The sequence below is a fragment of the Cryptomeria japonica genome, chromosome 5 (genome assembly GCF_030272615.1).
Source record: "Cryptomeria japonica chromosome 5, Sugi_1.0, whole genome shotgun sequence".
Taxonomy (NCBI): domain Eukaryota; kingdom Viridiplantae; phylum Streptophyta; class Pinopsida; order Cupressales; family Cupressaceae; genus Cryptomeria; species Cryptomeria japonica.
This window is the reverse complement of record NC_081409.1, coordinates 253,602,749-253,623,575: the sequence shown is the minus strand read 5'-3', so window position 1 is coordinate 253,623,575 and position 20,827 is coordinate 253,602,749. Positions and strand designations below refer to the sequence as shown.

The 20,827-nt window shown below is 38.3% G+C and overlaps 1 protein-coding gene across 2 annotated transcripts in view; it reads left to right on the top strand.

Moving 5' to 3' along the window:
• LOC131027770 (polynucleotide 3'-phosphatase ZDP) overlaps positions 1–20,827 on the top strand; it is a 158,151-nt gene that overhangs the window by 30,491 nt on the left and 106,833 nt on the right. For both annotated transcript variants that reach the window (XM_057957853.2, XM_057957854.2), the window contains exons 4-6: positions 4,047–4,115; positions 4,358–4,414; positions 5,700–5,776. In XM_057957853.2, coding sequence (XP_057813836.2) covers positions 4,047–4,115; positions 4,358–4,414; positions 5,700–5,776 — 203 coding nt within the window. The remainder of the gene's footprint in view (positions 1–4,046; positions 4,116–4,357; positions 4,415–5,699; positions 5,777–20,827) is intronic.

Below are 20,827 nucleotides of genomic sequence, written 5' to 3'. Positions count from 1 at the left end.
TAATACTTCTGCCATTATTATGAACAAAAAGGGCATAGAGGATTCCCTTGTCTCGGGCCTCTTGAAACTTGAAAGAAACCTTTTGGGGTGCCATTGATTACAATTGAGAATTTGGGTCTTGATATGCAATAAAACACCCAATTCACCAATGATTTGCTAAAACCAAAAGCCTCAAGACATTTACACAAGAATCTCTAGTCTACCTTATCATTGGCCTTGTAATATCTAGCTTGATGAGCATACTAGGCATTTTGTTATTCTAAATTGGAATGAATAGCTTCCTGTGCAATGAATACTTCATCTAATATTGATCTCCTAGGGACAAAGCCAGTTTTCTCTTTGGAGATGATATGTGGGAGAATTTGCTTTAGCCTATTTGGTGTTGCCTTAGCCATTATTTTGTAGATGGTGTTGTAGAGAGAAATGGGTCTGAATTCATCTAGAATTGTTGCATTCTCTTTCTTGGGGATGAGGGATATGAAAGTGTTATTAATTTCCTTCAAGAATCTCCCTAACTTCCTAGCCGCTTCAATAGCCTCAACTAGGTCATTAACCAGTATATGCCAACATTTCTGGAAGAATTTGGTTGAGAATCTATAAGGGCTTGGGGCTTTATTAGGATGTAATTGCTTTAGAGCTGCCTCCACTTCTTCTCTAGAGAATTTTCTTGATAACATTTTGTTTTGAACCTCTTACACCAATCTTAGGATATTCTTCAAGAATTCTTGTTAATTCCTCCAATTTGAACCTTCCTAGTTATTAAGAATGTTTTGGAAGTAGGAAACTGCATTCTTAGAAATTTCTTTTGGATCTTCCATGTAAGCTCATCCTCTTTTTTTAGTCTGATAATCCTATTCACATTTCTTTTTTGTTTAGTGGCATTGTGGAAGAATTTAGAATTCTTATCTCCTTCTGCCAACCACGTCTCCAACTTTTGTCTCCAAAATGTTTCTTCTTTAGCAAGCACTGCTTCATTTCCTTGTAGCAACTTCTTCAAGAATTTCTCATGCTCCATCCTATGCTGTATAACTTGTTCATTTAGGTCTTGTAATTCATTTTCTAATCCCTCTTTCTCTTTGAAAATATTCCTAAAAGTATTCTTTGTTCCATTTCAAGAGCGTCTATTTGATTGCCTTCAACTTGGCCACAAAGCAGAGGAGCATTGATCCAACATCATGTTCTTCCCCCCACTAGCATTCAATTAAGTTAAAATAGTTTTTGTCTCTCACCGACATGTTTTCTTGTCTCCATGCTGGTTTCTTGTCTCTAATCATGGATCCTTGGGAAGGGTTTTTCCCTTGTTATAAATAGTGTTGTTATTTTTGTCTGATCCTTTGGATCCCCATCCCTTGTTTTCAGCTCTGAAAGGGATTTCCTTCCTCTCTTGTTCCTTGTTGGTTTACCACAATCAGGTTTGCTCTTGTTTGGCAAGTTTTGGTATAGCCCAAGGCAGCTATCCATCTGTTCTTCTTTATCCTCTTGAATTTCCAAATCTCCAAATGAGGATTCTTGTTCTACCTCCTCCAATTCATCCATATCCAAGATTTTCTTAACCAGGGCTTGCTTTTCCTTAATTGTTGATTCATCCTTTGGCTCTTCTATTTGAGATATACCTAAGAATTCACACATCGCTTCCAACTTCATGGTGGAATTGATCTCCTCCTGTGTCTTTGCTTCTTCTCCTATTTTCTCTTGTTGATTCTTTGATATCTCTTCTAGTTTGGAGGAGTCCCTTCCCTCTATCTCTATACCATCTTGAGGTGATATCTTGTAAGCTTCCTCTGTTCTGCCTACTTGGGAGTCCCGTATTCCCTCATGTGTTTTAGGGATTTCCCCATTTTGTGGAAACTTCTTGTTCTTTGTTAGATTCTGTTTTTGGGGTTCTAGTTCTGGTTGAGCCCTTTCATTTCTCAACTCCTCCTTATTGTTATTTCTTGTTGTCATAGTATTTGGGGCTAACAATGATAGCTGCCTGTCAATTTCTTTCCATAGCCCCTCTGTTTTGATCATAAGAAGTGTTAGCTTATCTTGACTCTGCTTTAATTGCTTCAGAGTTGGAGGGGACCTTTCCAATCACATTTTCCTCTCCTACTCGCATTGTTGTCTCCCCCTCCTTTAAACCCCCAATATTGGTTCCTAGATCCATTATTTCTCCTTCTAATCCTGTTTCTACATGAATATATGCTTGTATTGTTTTATTTATCTCCTTGCCTTTGGTATGGGTTGTCGGAATAGGGGATGTTGGTTCATTTCTAGTGTTTTCTTTTGAAGTCTTAGAGAAGCTTGCAGTATATCCTAGACCCAACATGCAAATGCCCCCTCTCTCACTAATATCCACTTCCACCTTCTATGCCCATCTTCCTTTCTCAGTGATAATTTCTAGGTTATCTAGAAAGTGGAAGTCCATATCTATATCTACTAGTATTCTCGCCTGTGCATTTGGTTTCGCAAAGAAAAAGTTTTCTTCTATTCCAATAAAAGATCATAGTGCCTCCCCAATCTTTTCTAGGGCTATTAGGTTTCAATATTCGGTTGGCGGATTTTTCATTTTGATCCATTTGGGAAATCTTTTAGGTTTATGATTGACGGGGTTAAAATTTGGCTCCATCTACTCGATAAAAACAAAAGCTTTCAAAGAATAAAGGTTTTCCGAACAAGATCTCTTTCTTAAGATATTGATCTATGCAAGCTATGAGAAAGTAACCTCCAGGAAGGGCTCTGGCACTTACTCGGCCATTGAATTGCTCCATCCACCAGTTGAAAATCTTCTTTGTTGGGTTGCTCATGCCCATCCATTTCACAGAGAAGCCACAGTCCTTGAAGTGATCCCATATTGGTTTTAGGGTTTTTGATGAGATGACCATTGTCTTGCTCTTGTTTCCAGGTGCCGTAAACCATTCTCCTTTGCTACTATCTTCACATTTCTTCCATGCCTTTCATTCCAATGTTATAAGTTTAGGTGTAATGGTGGATTAGGGTTAACTCCTTTCCTTGATCGTTTTCCTTCTCCTCTCCCTTGCGCTTTGTATGTCCCATTAGTACTTTCGCCAAATGCAGCCCTAGCAGTACCTTTGGCTGAGGATGCAATGTTCCCACTCTGGTAGGTATCTTTCTGCCACGCAACATTTTTCCCTTTGGTTTCTTGCCAACCCATCACTTTTTTTGTCCCTTTCGTGACATTTTGCTCTCCTCTAAAACCTTTGTTATTCTGCCATCCTTGCTAGTTGTTACGTGATCTATTTGCCAACCCATTGCCAGATTTTTGATCGAGTGGGATCTTGGATGCCTTCGTGGCAAATGGTAAAATTGTCGAAAAGTGACTGCGATTTAATTTGCAGAAGCCTCTGCCCTTCGCTCACTCTCGAGCCACAAGTAATAAAATAATATTATTTATATATCTTAAATCATAAGTAATAAATTTAAAATAAGTAATAAAAATATTAATGTATTAATATATTTTAACATTTAATAAATTATTAAATTAAACACAAAGCAAAAATTGCCTCCTTAAACAAAAAAAGTAATTATAATTTTAACTAGCATTAATAATCTCAGAATCGTGAAAGACAGGCAACTTAAAATAAATATATGTGAATTGCTACTATTAATCAAGTGGAGGCAAAGGCATTTGAGTCAATGGAGGAAGCAGATGAATGAATAGAGGAAGAAAACGAACGTATGGAGGAAAAAGACTGATGGATGTAGGAAGAAAACGTGTTTTTTTTAGTTTCAGGGATTCCGTTGAATCTGGGACGATTCTAGGGCCAGACCAGACTGGATCCGGACTTGGATGGAAACCGGCCTTGGTTCCGGCCTCAAGCTGCCGAACCCAGTAACTTAGCTATTAGCATAATAGTATTGTCATATCATTTCAAAATAGCTTATTAGTATTAGTTCACAATTAGTTCATAGATGGGCTTCTGATCTGCATTCCTATGTTGTTGGTTGTATTGTGATATAAAATAAAATGCAGATCATTAATATCTAATTAGTATCTATATTTACTCTTGTGATTTTAGAACTAATCATTACAATTTCTGATGCAGTTGTCTGGACACAATGATGAAGATTTTTGGAATTTATTTTCTCCTTTGGAGCTTAATGGTAGATATAAGGTGGTTTATTTAGTCTCTTATTCTAATTATATTCAATATTTTAATGATTATTTAGAAAAGGAATGGAGTAATGAACTTTTGGCTTCCATCATTATTTGCAGTGTTAATAAATGTATGATTTTAAATTGTTCTAGGCATTTTTCTGTCATGGACTTGATGAGAAATTACTCTTAGACCAATGTCAAGTATATTTGCTTTCCAATTTATGGCTTAAGCATTCTATCTTTTTACTGTTGCAACAGGATGCCATTCTACCCCTGAAATGGAAGGCATTTCAAACAGTTATTGTCCTTGGAGAGGTAATATGTTTATTCATTTCAATTAAATTTTTGAAATATAATATTCCTTTTGATTTCTTCTGTTTTTCTTAGGGGGAGGGTGAAGGGGTGAAGGAGAATTGTTCTGATAGAAATTCTTTTTCACTGAAATGCCATGGTGCAGTTTAAAAGTTTCACTCAAGTTCTAATAATTTTTAAAATTAATGATGCATTTGCCATTAGTTTTGTCCATGTATGTCTAGTGCACAACCCTTTTGTAATACAACCTGTGTGTGTGTGTGTGTGTGTGTGTGTGTGCATGTTTGTTGGTGCATACGTGTTGCACGTGTGCACATGCTTATATGTGTGTGTGCATGGGCACTCGTGTGCATATATATACACACACACACACACACACACCAGTTCTCTCTTATCTAGAATTAGAGTACAACTAAAATATACGTATAATTTTAATGAATCTCACACTAGGGGATTCTGTGAATTTTTTTTATCTACCTGGCATGCCAACAGCATCCCTTTCAAAGTTTTTAGTAACTCTAACCAAATCTGTCAACAAGTCAAGTCCCTTCTTAATCAGGCACTACCACATGGTTACAATATAATTTCCATCCATGCCCAACTCCTCAATGCCTTGCTAATTGCTCCATTCTCTGTCTATTGAAAGAAGTTTCATTTGCTATACTGAGTCCAAATGTAATCTTGCTATAGCTGGTATAAAACCTAGAGCAGAAACTCCAGGTCTGAATTCAATATGCTCCCTGAAGAGACTTTCTTTTTCTTTTGTGAAGACTAAAAAAGCAAAAATTGTATGGAAGATTCTAATGTTAAAAAATAGAAATATGAACAGGCCTGTTTTGGCATATCAGTCCAGGCAATATGTAGAACTTGCATGATGTAGTAATGGTGTCAACTCAGGCCAAGAAAGTCTCCAAGTGAAGTATCGTTGCTGCATTTGGCCAAGACTTGTTTCAATAATTGCACAAAATTACTTCTACCCAAAATACATGTGCCACCTTTAACATTTATAACTGTATTTATAGCTAAGAGCTTGTCTTGGGTTGGTTTTGTAATGCAAAAATTATAACTGGTTTTCAGTGGCCTCTTGACATGTATAGCCTTATTTGCAAAAATAGAAAATTATAGCATTTGTGTCCATTATGGAAGACTTTCTTATGATGCATATGTTTAGATGATAAAATATAAATAAATGTAAGAACATTTAAATGTTTGGGACATCTTCGATATCCTCAAGGAGTGATAGTATTTTCACTTTATTTAATGTGTGATGTGGATATATATAAATTAGGATGATGGCTTGCGGGCATCAGAAAAGATAGCTGCCTTTGATTTCGATGGTTGTCTTGTGAAAACTTCTCTCAAAAGGTATGCCGCTTTCTGTACTCTGAATAAATAAAAAAAGGGATCTCTTTTTGAAGATGTCCCACTTGTTTGAATCAGATGATACAATATTCAAACAGTGAACTGCAGGAGCTTATATTAGCAGCTAAAGTTTGTCAGTGTAGTATACAAAATTACCAATATTGTGGTTCATTGTTTTTCTTTGATAACTCTGATCATGGTACAATATCCAAACAGTGAACTGCAGGAGCTTATATTAGCAGCTAAAGTTTGTCAGTGTAGTACACAAAATTACCAATATTGTGGTTCATTGTTTTTCTTTGATAACTCTGTTCATTGTTTTTATTCACTGACATTGCTAGACGAAGGCTAAACAGTTAGGAAAGATATGTCTAAACACAGATAAGGCTAGATATCTTTTTATAATGTTATTCAACCCAGAAATGTTTTTGTTGAATGATGAACTTGAGAACAATGAGCAAACAGCATATCAAATATTGTAACTAAATGACTCTTCACACGACCAATAAAGTGGCAGACTGATAAATGAAGCTATTCATTGATTGGATCTAAGAGGGCATTGAAGTGAGAAATGCTTGGTTAATCATATTGCTAATAAACAAGGTCATTTAAGAAATCTTCTTGAGAATCTGAAAAAAATGATGTTATAGCACATTAAACACTACAAAATAAGTGTTCTCTATCTACATCTTGTAATGGACCTAATCTATAGCTTTTCTTGTCACAAGTATGTAGTCATTTCTCTCAATTTATTTGATGAGAAATACATTGTATGTATGTATATATGTCTTCTGGCTTAAAAGGATTGGCAGGTTTCAATTTTATCATCAGTTTTGTCAAAGAGGTGGATCCTAAGGAGGTACAAATTTGAACTATACACACAAGATAAAGTGTAAAGTTATCTTGTTCCCACAAGGGTGTCTACTGTCTCATACTCCATGAAGCTTTTTAGCTAGGCTGTGACTATGCCAAAGTAGAGCACAGTGATTCAAAAGCTGATCTGTAATTGCATGGCCTATTGGCTGCTGCAAATCTTCACTTAGATTCTTTCATGGAATTAAAGAATCTTATGTTGCTAATACAATAACAAATTATGCTGAAAATCATGAAGTATTCTTCTGCCAAATGCTCCCTTTATGCAGTATGGAATCAAAATCAGATCCAAAGGAGACATATAGACATTTGATGACAATGTTCACTTGGTGAAAGGCTCCTTGGGATAGGACGACACCAATTTTGTTTCCCTTAAGATTCATTCATACAATGTGTCTTACAGAGTTAATTTAGCTTCATTGGAGGATGGTTCCTTTCCTTCACTCTCCTTAAGAGTATGGAAGCTTATATTTTCCTCTTGTATCTTTTCTTTGCATGAAACCCCAGCTCTCAACTCCAACTGCCATTGGATGAATCAAAGATGCAAAAATCGGCAAAAATTCGCTGAAATCGCGATATATCGCGTTGCGAACAGGCAGCCAACTTAATCTCAGAAAACATCGCAGGTGATTTTTGCTTAAAAATCGCAAGTTTTTATCAGTTCAAATTGCGATTTTTTAGGTTTAATCACGAGTTTGCAATGAAAAATCGCGGCTTGAAAAAGTGACGCGAAACCCTAATTATTTTGTGGAAGGCAATAAAAGTGCGGACGGGAAAAAACGCATTTTATTGTTTTGTTTGACCTCATCTGCCAGTGCCGACTGCTGCTCACGATGCCTTCAACCTCGACTTCAACTTGCATCAAAACTCTCAATGCCTTCAAAATGCCCGATGCCTGACAGGAAAGATGCATTCAAACTCGTTAAATTTTAATAATTTTATTTATTTTTACATTTATTCGAACCTAGTAAGATGCATTCTTATTTTCACAGTCACAACTTATTTATTTATAAATTTGTAAAACTAAATACTGTCACAACTTATTTATTTATAATAATATTGTAAAACTAAATTTTTACAGTAAAACTTGAAAAAACTAAATATTGTATTATGGCAGTATGTAAAACTTGGCATACATTTGATAAATACTGTATTATGTAAAACTAAATACTGTATTATGACAGTATGTAAAATTTAGTTTTTATAATAATATTGTATTATGACAGTATGTAAAATTTAGTTTTTATAATAATATTGTATTATGACAGTATGTAAAACTAAATACTGTAAAACTTATTTATATATTTATTTATTAATATTTAGTTTTACAGTATTATGTAATATGTATTATAAATACTTCATAGGCACAACTTCACAATTATAAATGTATTTAGTTTTACAGTATTTATAATTATAAATTGACTGTGAATGTGTGACTGTGAAGTTGTGAACAATTGTAAATGTATTTAGTTTTACTATTTAGTTTTACAATTATAAATGTATTTAGTTTTACTATTTTACCTATTTGGCTATGGTTCCACAATAATCTATTTTGTGGTATTAAATAAACTTTGGTCTCTTTTGCTAGGTGCCTTTCGAATTTTTATAAAAGATAATGACTTCTGCAACTAGAGGTGGTACAAGTAGAGGTGGTGGTAGAAAGAGGGATCCTATGTGGAAACATGGCACACCAGGTGCAGTGGCAGGAGAGGTTATTTGTAACCATTGCACGAAGCCAATGACTGGTGGCATTTACCGACTCAAAATTCACCTTGCAAAGATCACTGGACTGAATATTACACCATGTGACAAATGTCGTGAATAGGTTGAAAGGGAGGCAAAAGCAAGGCTTTCAGAATTTGATCAAAAGAAGGTAGAAAAAAAGAGGACAACAAAGGCAATGGCAGCCCCAATGAGGGATATCAGTTCTACAGGGTTAGGAAATATTGGGGTGGGTAGCAATACATCTGGGCACAATCTGGAATGTTAGGTACTTCATGGAATAAGGAAGTGCATCGACAGACAAAGGCAACAGTGGCTAGATTTTGGTTTTACAACAATATTCCGTTTAGTATTGTTGAGAGTCCATATTGGGAGCAAATGGTCAGTGGATTGACCATTTCAGGTAAGGGGTTCAAGTCCCCAACTCGTTATGAGTTGAGTGGGCCATTATTGCAGGATGAGGTCCAAAACACACATTAGCTGGTGGAACAACAAATGAGGAATTGGTAAAGGAATGGCTGCACCATTTTATCTGATGGGTGGACGGATAGTAGGAATAGGACACTCATAAACTTTCTAGTTGCTTCAAGGCAATGTTCCACGGGGACGTGCCCCCCCCCCTCTCCTTTTTGGCCACGTCTCGGAGACGGGGACGTGACATCCCTCGCTGTCCCGCCACCGCCACCCAAATGCCGCTGGAGACGTCTCCACGTCAGACGTCTGGGTGTCTCCCCTCACCCCCACGGAAATGCAATGCTTCAAATTAAAATTAAAAAAAATATGACTTTTTTGGGGGTTAAGCGGTAACCCTAATTGGATGTGGGCCCCACCCTTTCCCCCAAAACAACACAAAACCATGTTTTTTTTGTTGATTTCACTCTCATTTTGAAAGACTGATTTTTTTTCCAGCAAGCTGAAGAGGAGGAAAAACTTGTAGAAGACTGATTGAAGGGGTGAGAAAAGTGATTGCAAGTGTGATAGGAGCTAGAAGAAGCAAGAAGAAGAGGAGGAAGAAGATTCTACTGCATTTTGGAGAGATTTTTCAAGCACAAGGTAGGGTTTTTCATCTTTTTCTTGTTTTTTTGGTTTTATTTTCTGATTTTCAATGTCATTTTTGGATTTTTTTTTCCTATTCATCTCAAAATGAGATTTGATGTTGAATCTTGAGGGCAAAATGATGAATGAATGCCCTCAAGATTCAACATCAAATTTTATTATTTTTATGATTTTTTTTTAATTTATCTCAAAATGAGATTTGATGTTGAATCTTGAGGGCAAAATGATGAATGAATGCCCTCAAGATTCAACATCAAATTTTATTATTTTTATTTTTATTTTTCAATTAAAAAAAATCATAAATTGTAAATTTTATTTTCAAAATTGAAATTTTCAAATTTTCAAATTTCAATTTTGAAAATAAAATTTACAATTTATGATTTTTTTTAATTGAAAAATAAAAATAAAAATAATAAAATTTGATGTTGAATCTTGAGGGCAAATGATGAATGATTCATTCATCATTTTGCCCTCAAGATTCAACATCAAATCTCATTTTGAGATGAATAGGAAAAAAAAAAAATTGTTAAACTAGGCTGATTTTATTTTTATTTTTATTTTGTGAAATGCAGTGCCTATTTCACAATGAGCTCCCAAGGCATGAGTGAGGATGAGATGGAAATCCATTCTCATAGTGAGAATGATTCAGAATATGAACCTGAAAATGAAGGGGGTGACCATGGGGCTGATCCTAGAGTCCAATCTAGTTCTATGGTGAGTGTACCAGCTAGTACAGGTTGCCCTTCAGAGTTGTTGGCACCGTATACTAGGGGTCTTTTGATCCTAAGTCTCCTCTCAAACAGTTTGCTTCAAGAATATCAGTACAAGGCACATCACATTCAAGTGGGGGAACAAGGAAGTGGAAGTGCAACATTTGTGACACTGAATGGTCTGGTAGCATTAGTAGGGTGAATGCACACTTTCTTTTTTCGAGAGGAAAAGGTGTGAGACATTGTAAGTTTTTGGAGGAAGCTAAAAATATACAGTACATAATTAAGTTTAACAGGCTTTGGGGGGTTCCAGATGACACAATTATTTCAATGCCTACTACTTTGTTTGATAGGGTAGCCCTTTAGCACAGCCAGAATCCACCACATACTTCTCACGCTTCACAGATGGGAGGAATGATGTTTGGATCTCCATCCACTTCCACTTCTAGTGTCGCTAGGGCAGGGAAACGTAAGTTACAGACACCACAGAGTAACCCCATTGCTGATATGTTTAATGTGCAACTAAGAGATGAGATAGATGAATCCATTGGCGAGTTCTTCTTTACCAATGGCATTCCATTTCATGTTACACAATCTCCTTATTATAGGGAGATGATGGCTATGGTGGCGAAGGGAGGACCATCTTATGTGCCACCAGGGGAGACGAAAATGAGGACCTCAATCTTGGATAAATGCTATTCCAAGATCAATATTTTGATGGAGAAGATGAAGGCATGTTGGGTGGCATCGAGATGCAACATAGTTATGGATGGGTGGATGGACATTAGTCATCGTCCACTCATCAACGTCATGGTCACATGTGCAGAGGGCCCATTCTTCCTTAGAGTAGTTGATTGTACAGGGCATCGTAAAGATGCTGATTTCTAGTTTCAGGTCCGTAGGGAGGCTATTGAGGAGGTTGGGCCACAAAATGTGGTCCAAGTAGTGACAGATGCAACCCATGTGTGTAGAGCACCAGGGAGACTCATTGAGGCAGCCTATAGACACATTTGGTGGACCCCATGTGTGCATGCCATGAACAATGCACTCAAGGATATGGGGAAGATTGATTGGATATAGTGGCCATGGTCATCTGTGTAGATTTGCAATCTAAAGATCCCCGATTATTTGATTGTTCTACTTATCTTGTTGATGCCATCAATCATGGACTAGAAAAACTGAAAGGAGATGTGATTAATGTGCATTGCAAGTACTATTATGTTCTTATGCACATGCTGTTGTATGTTGGACAAGACAAAGGGCTATGGCTAGATGAGTTATGCATCAGGGCATATGATAAGGCTGTGATAAGGAAGCCTGTGCAACTATGGATATCTTCATGGGACCAAAGATACAACAAGAAGTAGTATTGGCATTTCGAGGAGTACTTTGTTAAGACAGTATACAGATTGTTGGGATACCCCTGTGATCATGCCTTGTCTCCTGAAATTCAGAGATTCTTAAGGCCAAAAGATTATGGCGAAGACACCGCAATTGAGCACAACTGGGGAGATTTTTACTACTTTTCGGATTGCACTCAAATAAGAGTGTATGGATCTGAGGGAAAACCATATGTATTGCCTATCACCATGCCTAACTGTTGTGACCATTTCACACATCGCCCCATTAAAATGGGGACCCCCTCTTTTTTGCGTTTGTTTTGCTTTCTCTCCGCTTGTTCTTCTCTCTGCTTTTAGGGTTTTGAATGAGTGAGTTGTCTGTCTGGGCTAGGGCTAAACCTTAGGGGTTCTTTTTTGACATCATTCAAGCTAAGTCCCATCAAATTTTGGAAAATTGTTAAATATCATCCTGAGGACTTGAGATTGATGGAATAAGGTCAACCCTTCAGTGGAGTCAAATGGGTCTCAGGTTAGGTCTAGATTGAATAGGGGTTTTTAGGGTAAGGTCCAGTTTGTCTCTAAGTCTGAGTTAGCTGAACATGGTCAATGAGGAAAGGGAGTCTAGTGGGCTAAGTTAAATAGGTAAAGAAATAGATCAAGAGCTTGATAATGTCAAATTCGCTCCTGACCCTTGCTGAGGGTCCAGGGCGAAATTCCTTGTAGACTGGATTTCCTTCACAATTTTGACTAAGTATTGACATGCTTAAGGGTGAAATTCGGTGTTCTTGCTGGGAGAATTTTTTGATCAATTTTTGGAAAGTAAGATGATGCCTGAAATGCCAAATTCGCTCTTGACCCTTGCTGAGGGTCCAGGGCGAACATCATCCTAAACACAATTTCTTGTTTTTTGATGGATTTGCTAACTAGTTCCTGGCCTTGGAAATGACTTGACTTTGCCTTGTGAAGTGGTTTGAGACTTAGATTTTGAGCAGTTTAGCCTAAAATGAGGATTTCGCTCCTGACCCTTGCAGAGGGTCCAGGGCGAAAATGATGTTTAAGCTTATTTGGTACTAATTTTGGCTAACTTGTTTTGTGCAGGGTCTCCCGGAAGGAGGAATGGGCGTCACTTGAGGCAATTGAAGGTTTGAAGACATGAAAAATGATGAATTTTGGGGACTAAGGGCAAATTCGCTCCTGACCCTTGCTGAGGGCCCAGGGCGAAATTTTGAGGACGAAATTTTGATTTTCCTCATTTTACAGTGAAAAAAGACCAAGTTTTGAACATGAATGGAAAATGAATGACTTCCTCCACCCGTCTGAAAGAGTTTTAACTGGAAATGATGAGGGACTTTGTTGAAAACCTCAAATTCGCTCCTAACCCTTGCTGAATGTCTAGGGTGAAAATCCTTATTGGAGTCATTTCTAGCCCTGTTTGGTCGATTTGAGATGTCAAAGGCATGATGAAGGGTGAAATGAGCATGATGAAGCCTCCTAACTTGTTTGAAGATCAAAGGTGAAGAAGTTTTGCCTAGGAAAGTCAAAATCGCTCCTGACTCTTGCTGAGGGTCCAGGGCGAAATTCTTTATAAGCACATTTTTTGACTTTTCTTGGACATAAATTCTTATTCATAGCATATTGCAAGATGAAATCTTCCTTAGCAAAGAAATTTCAAGGTGAAAGGTGAAGCATTTTGGTCTAGATGGCAAAGTTTGCTCGTGACCCTCTCTGAAGGCCCAGGGCGAAATTCTAAAAAGCACATTTTCCTTGCAAGGTCAAAATGATTTTTATGGTTGGAATGGATGTGAAAAGGCATGTTTTACCCATTGAAGATAATTTGAATGGCCAACAAGATGACAATCGAGTTAAATTGGAAAAATCGCTCCTGACCCTTGTTGAGGGCCCAGGGCGAAAAAACCTAACATTGGACCTTTTCCTCCAAGTTTGAACGAAGCTAAGCTTAGACACGAGTTGGAAATGATGTTTGAATTGCCTTGAAGTGAAGAAAGATTGTCGAGAGTGAAGTTTTTTGAAGGCAATTATAAAATTCGCTCCTGACCCTTGTTGAGGGTCCAGGGTGAATTTCCAAGGTTCTCTCCTTTTTTTGTGGAATTAAGACAAAATCTTGCTTGGATAGGTGAAGGACGTGTTGTGTTATGCCTTAGAGGCGATTTGGAGTCTAAAGAATGAAGGAATATGCCTAAAACCAAAAAGTCGCTCCTGACCCTTGCTGAGGGTCCAGGGCGAAAATCATAAAACCAACATATTTCCTTCAAGATTGTGCTAAGGCAGGGTTAGGCTAAGGTAAAAAGGCCTTCAAAAGCATGATGAATAATGATTTGCCTCTAAAATTTGATGATTCTGAGCCAGGGGACAAAAATCGCTCCTAACCCTAGGAGAGGGTCCAGGGCGAAAATTTGAAGACCTCTCATTTTACCTTGCAACAACAAAGCAAATTTGGATGGGATGGATGAGGAAAGACGTTGCCCAGTGATGAATAAAAGTTTCAACGAAAGATGATGATGGATTGAGCCTAAGTTGCAAAAATCGCTCCTGACCCTAGGAGAGGGTCCAGGGCGAAAAGCTCCAAAATCACACTTTTGCTCCTAAGTTGGATAGAGCTAAGACTGGAATTCAGTGAGAAGACCTATTTGAGATGCCTTGAAGGAATTTTGAGCTTTTGAAAAATGCTAATTTTGAGCCAAATTTTGAAAATCGCTCCTGACCCTTGCTGAGGGTCTAGGGCGAAATTCCTCTGAAAGCATTATTTCCTTCAAGATTTTGATGAAGTAACTTGGTAGTGCAAGGAAATGGATCTTGGAAGTTGCGTTGAGAGTTCAACAATCAAGCTAAGGGTGGATTACAACCTAAAATGAAAAAATCGCTCCTGACCCTTGGAGAGGGTCCAGGGTGAAATCTACACTTCCACCTAAATTCCTCATGCAAAATGCCAAAATTTGAGTTGCAAGACCTTAAACTGGATGTGAATTTACCCTCTGGGAGATTTTGAAGTCAAGATGCGAAATATTCAAGGCTAAAATTGGAAAAGTGCTCCTGACCCTTGTTGAGGGTCCAGGGCGAAATCATCATGAAGCTTCATTAGACCTTGGTTTAAAAATTGATATTCTCCAATTTGCACTAGATCGCCAAATTGCTAAATTTGAGACATTTGGAAATTAAAATTAAATTCGCATTAATTTAAAAGCATCTTGCATTTAATAAATTAATTTTAAGCCTCGAATTAATCGAAATTTTATCTTGGAGGCATTTAAAATTAATTTTTTAAATAAAAAATAAGCGCTCAAGGCATTATTTTGCCTCTATTTTGCAAGTCAGCCCCCCTTTTTTTTGGAGATTTTATTTTTTTTTTACTCTTTTTTTGCCAAGTTGGCCTTGAAGGGAGTAGGGTGAGCGCTCTATATATTGGAGGGGTGTTGCTTCACATTTCAAATCATTGAATCATTCCTTCTAAGTGCGAAGTTGGAGAGCAAATTGGAGGTGCGAAATATAGCTTGTTTGGAGCGATTTTTTACTAAGTGTTGAAGGCTAAGGAGGGTGGAGTTTATTCTTTTTGAAGCTAGAGGAGGCGCAATTCATCCAAGAGAGGGCTATGATTTAAACTTTGCCTAGCGAACTCCATTTTTCTTGCATCATTTTCAGAGGTCTTAGAGTTTAGTACTCAAGAGGAGGTATGGTGAATTTATCTTGACATCCTCGGTCAAGACTTGATTTTTTTTGGATACTTTTTTTAGAAAAGCCTAAGTGTTGATTAATTAGGAAATAATAACTCTAGATTTATCATGAAGTTTCCTAATTAATATCTTAAATCTTCCTTTTGAGTCTTATTTTCTACCCTTTAATGCCCAGGACTAATTTTGAAATGTTGTGTAGGTATCAAGATGGCGACTCCAAAGTTAGGAGCATCTACTAGTCGCCCAACTCTCATCAAGGAAGATCAAAAGAATGACGAATTGGAGACCAGGATCGTGTCCAAATGGAGTAATATCGGAGACACCAACTTGGGAAACTTCAATGTGAAGAAGTTTCGAGAGGTCCCCTACATTGGCAAGCCATCACTTGTTGCGAAGAAGATAATTGAAAGTGGCATCATCAAGGCGGCAGGATTCCCTCCAGCAGTCAAGTGTCATGAGCTGATGATTGAGTGTGCCCGCCACTATGACTCACAATCAAGGTCAATCGTATCCAAGGAAGGGAACACCTTAGCTTACCTTTCAGAGGAAGCTATAAGTGAAGCTCTTCATCTTTTAGAGCATAAAGATATGATTTACAAAAGCTTAGAAGGAGCCAGGTCAATTTATGAAGATGATCCCGACACCTGTCTGAATCTCATCAATAAGAATTGGTTGCTCAAAAGTCGGCCTCGCCTGAACAAGATTCCCAACACACCGCATAGGATCGACTTTCAGGAGGAATATAGAGATTTGATAACTTTGCTCAATCGAGTTACAGGGGCTCCTCAAGCCTTCTACTTCGAAAAGTGGATGTTCTTCTTCATTCAAGTGATAGTCCAAGGAAAAGGAATGCTTCATTGGGCCAGAATTATTAGCAATAGTCTGGATGTGCAGTTGAGAAGGCTAAGACCTACCAAATCATTCCACATGAGCTCATATGTTATATATGCCTTGATCAGGAGTTTCGAGTATGCAGGGCTGCCTCATAGAGGAGTGATCGGAAGAGGACCCGGAGAGGTGAGAGTTTGTGACTCTTATGTTCATTTGCATCCTCCGCCTAGAAGTGACTACAAGTTAGTCAATGATACCTTCACAACGAACATCACTAGGATATTGCAAGGTGGGATTCATAATCGACTATCTCCGGATGCACAAGAACTTGTGAAGAAGTATGGTGCATGGTTTATTCAGTTTCAAAAGTTTACATACATCAGAGTTCATGGGTGTCCATCACCTCCCTACATGTTGCCGAGGTATCCGACAGACAGGATAGTACTACTTGAGGTGACTAGACAATTGGCAGCTTATGCAAAGGCATCCAGACACAAGCATGGAAATGGGATTCCCGTGCCCATCATACTAGGGAATTCACTTGAAGTATGTCCTAACACTCAAGCCTCGGAAGATGCATAGAAGGAATTATCTTTATATTCATTCACATCCTTTGCTTTGCGGGAGAATTTTGACCCTCACGGTTATATGGAGGAGACAATCGGTAAGAAGTACAAACATGAGTTTCAGGTGGAGGACTTTTTGATGAATCTCCCAAGTGATTTAGAGGTTAAAAGAAAGATGCATTCCAGGCTACCTTTAGATTTCATCAGGAAATGCAAAGTTTATAGAGTAGTTGATCAAGCTCAGGATAATGGTAGACATCTCTAGTCGTCTTATGACAAAGAAGACAAAGCAGTGAAGATAGATTGGAATGAGCCTGAGGTTTTAGATTTGAGAGTTTTGATGGCTCCTGTTTTATCATGTACTCGCAGATGGGTGGATGTGCAGCATCAGAAATTGAGAGAGCAGAATGTGTCAATGACTTTTACTTTGGGGGCAAGACCAGAAGAAGGAGAAGCGAGTGTGAGTGAGAACACTTCCCATCCTAGAGGTGCAAAGAGGAAAGAAAGACTTGAGAAAAGGGAATCTTCCAAGAGGAAGCAAGAGGCCAATCGTGATCACCCATCAAGCACATCTTCTCGACATGAAAAGAGGACAAGCCAAGGGGAAGGTCAAGGGAAGATGGTACCTGAAGTTGATGAATCTATGGAATCTATGGTACAAAATGACAAGCCAGAAAAGGGACAGACACCTCAACATTCATCAGGTCAATCTCCCCAAGTTGATGAGCTACATGAAGAGAAGAATGATGATGAAGTGACATCTCCTCTCCGAGAAGATGAACCATTGCCTAAAGAGATACAAGTAAGAGAGACGAGATCTGCCATTCCGGATTGGTTAAAAGAGAGACTGACAAGAGTGATTGTGGTTGAAGAGGAAGAAGATGTATTTGATTTAGAAAGCCTCATAGGAAATTCTCAAGAGGTAATGGAAAAGAAGGCCACAAAGGTGTCCAAGGTAATAAGGGATGAAACGGGATCCAGGAAATTGCAAATTGCTACACCAGTGGTGGACAAGTATGAGGATGAGATTCTTGCAGATGAGTATGACTTAGACACATTCGAGCTTGGTCCACTTACCACCGAACAAGCGATGGAAGAGGCAACCGATTCATTTGAAGCACTTAAAGACAAACTTAAAGAAGAAATGGAAAAGAATAGGAAGCTTGAGAGAGAGGTCAGTGCTTGGAGGGGCTATTTTAGTCATCTCAATCAGCCTTTGAGACGTCAGGATCCAGCAGTATCTCCTTTACAAGCACTTCCTCTTGAATTAGTTGGCGAAGCAGAAAGGGTCAAGAGCTTGGTTCAGCTTATGAGCTCTTGGATTGATAAATCCCACACGGTAGCCGTGGAATTTGCAACAAGAATGATGAAGACAATTCACCGAGCTATCCAAGTCCTTGAGATTATCCATAATCTAATGATAACTGTAGCCGCTTTCACTCACACTAGAGATGTTATCATTCCTGTCCTGCAAGTAATAAGACAAACACCAAGACGGATCCTGGCACAAGAAAAGATAATGGATGGAGGAACTCATAACCTCCTACAGTGGTCAGCCCTACTCCAGATGAAAGAGGTCCTTTTTGAAGACATCGGCACCAAATGCAATCAAGTTGAAGGTATCATCCATCCAATTCAAGACAAGGTGTTCGAGGTGTTATGTACCATTCTTGGCAGGCGGATCGAGATTGAGACGGATGTAGACATCCAAGAGTTGGAGGGGAGAGTCAGGGTCATCTTTTGCAAAGAGGAGAACGTCATCATAGATGAGCAACGAGACCTGATGTTCACTACCATGTTCCTGATTGATAAGATTAAAGAACTTGAACCTGGATGGGAGACAACTCTTCTCATTGCCTTTGATCAGGTCATTCACTTGGAAGAGCGGATGAAGAATCTTCCTGAGATTCCCATTGCTGAGATTGAAGGAATTGTGTCTAGATTCGTTGGATATGCTAAGAAAGAGCATAGGAAAGGGAACAAGGTCCTAGAAGAGAAGTTGTTATAGGATGATGTGGCAGCTTAATTCCTATTGGTCTATGTTTTCTCGATATTTGTGCCAATTAAATATTTGGCTAGGCATTTAATAATGTTCATCTAAATGGGGACCTTTTTGTAACAAACCCTAATTAGGGTTTAGGTGTCAAAATCTCAGCCGTTGATCTTCTTTTGATCTGGGCCATTCATTGTATTTGAGGATGCTATATATACCCTCACTCATTTTCATTTTGAGGGTCGTTAGAAGTAAGAGAAGAGAGAGAGCTTAGAGAGAAGAAAGTTATTGTGTAGCAAGATTGAAGTGAAGAGAGAATTTTGAACAATTGTTGTCCATTTTGTTTTGAGATCAATAAAATATTGAAGTTATGGTGTTTTATTGCAATACTTGTGGCTATCTTCATGATTGTTTATCTTCTTGAATCATTCTCAGTCGAAGTAGTATTTAAGTTTAAGTTTGAAGGACTAAGTGTTGCGCTTGATCTTTGATGAGATTCATGTTCCAAACCACTAGCTTCTTATTGATTGTAAGGACACCTTGTGTGGTCAACTGGAGATATTGAGATTGCTTAAACATTCAATCATTGTTGAAATATTGATATGTATCTTTATGATTGTATCTATATCCTTGATGATTTGAAAATCACTAATCACCTTAGAAGATCGCATCAATTCTAGTAGAGTTGTAATTCCTTGGCAATACTGAAATTGGTAGAATCTTACCAAGTCTAGCCTACATTGAGGCATTCTTAGGATTAGATTAGAATTCATCTCTTGAAACCCTTGTCTTTTGCTATTTTTTGAGAACCTGTTAGTATTAGGAAAATCCTGTTCCTGCAATCAAAGAGAGTGCGACATGGGCAAGCTTTCTCAGAAAGTGCGTAAGACCCCTTGAAGAAACAACATTTACAACGACCACTGGTGCTTATCCACACGTAGAGATCCTACAACGAAGAACCTTGAAGTCACCCTGATTGATCCTTTTCGCGATATCTTCAGCATTCAGAGGCTTTAATCAAGAGAGGATAAGGTACCATTTGGGTATTTTATTCTGTGTTTGGTTGTGTACAAAATACACGTCAACACTAACAGAGTGGCATGCCTAGAGATTGCCAGGCAGTTGTCAATAGTAAGTGCCCAACACTTAACTGACCATGGAAAACAATCCATTATGCTTGGATTACTGGTATTTTCAGATTTTATTGTCAAAAGTTCAAAGAGTTATGGTTTGCTGCAAAATAAATTGAATTATTATAAGACGGTGGAAAGTGACCCCAAACCAAACTTTGATCCCGAGGGATACATAGGGGCAGCAAGGTCATCCTAGAAACTTAAGGCTGGAGAGCATGTGTTGCTCATACCTGATGATTTCATCAGAAACATGAAAAGGGAAGAAGCTAATGAAAAAAGGGCTAAGTATGAGTGAGTGTTACAAGCCTACAAATGGAAACTCTTCCGAGGGAGAATAAATGAGGACATGCTTCAAAACATCAAAGATCCCTTAGACGCAACAAACAAACTTATGGAGCATGAGCTAGAGTTGCTTGAGGGAGTGCCTGCCTATGTCTATGGGGGGCACATCAAAACTGTCAGGGATACAGAGCCCTTGGCTCAATTGTCTCCCCAATCCATCTCTAATGTTATTCCAGTTGATTCCCCTAGAGAAGAATATCCCCTTGGATTTTAGGGTGGTGTGCAGATGGATCTGATGACAGGACAGTACAATGCCCAAGATGTTGCAGATATAAGGATATTTGAACATGAAGATTTCATTGCTGATAATGATTTCATTTCCTCTAAAGAGTTCGATACATTTTTATACCAGCATAAAGGAATACAGATTAGGAATATTATGAAAGAGAAAACAGAGGAAGAACAAGCCCAAAGGTTACAAGAAGAGGTGGACCTTGCTAAGGGAGAAATGACACCTGAGTGTGTGGGGGAAAAAGTGACACTAAGCAAACATGCCCTAATCTCACTTTCAACCACACACTTGTGGAATACGAAAGAGCCTAGAGGTATCACACAATTGGCTACTTCTTTTTGTGGATGAGAGAGCCACGGGCTACCTATTAGGATTTCTATTCCTTTGTTGCAATTGAAAGATAAGATGATGCAAGTTCAATTCCCAACCCCAAAGTGCAAGTATGAACTAATAACAAGATTGCAGAATTGAACTTAAACAATGGAAAGCTGTAAACACAGGGACAAGACAAGAATGCAAATGCGTACCCGGAGTCAAAATCTGAGTGAAAATGTTCGGGACGAGGGC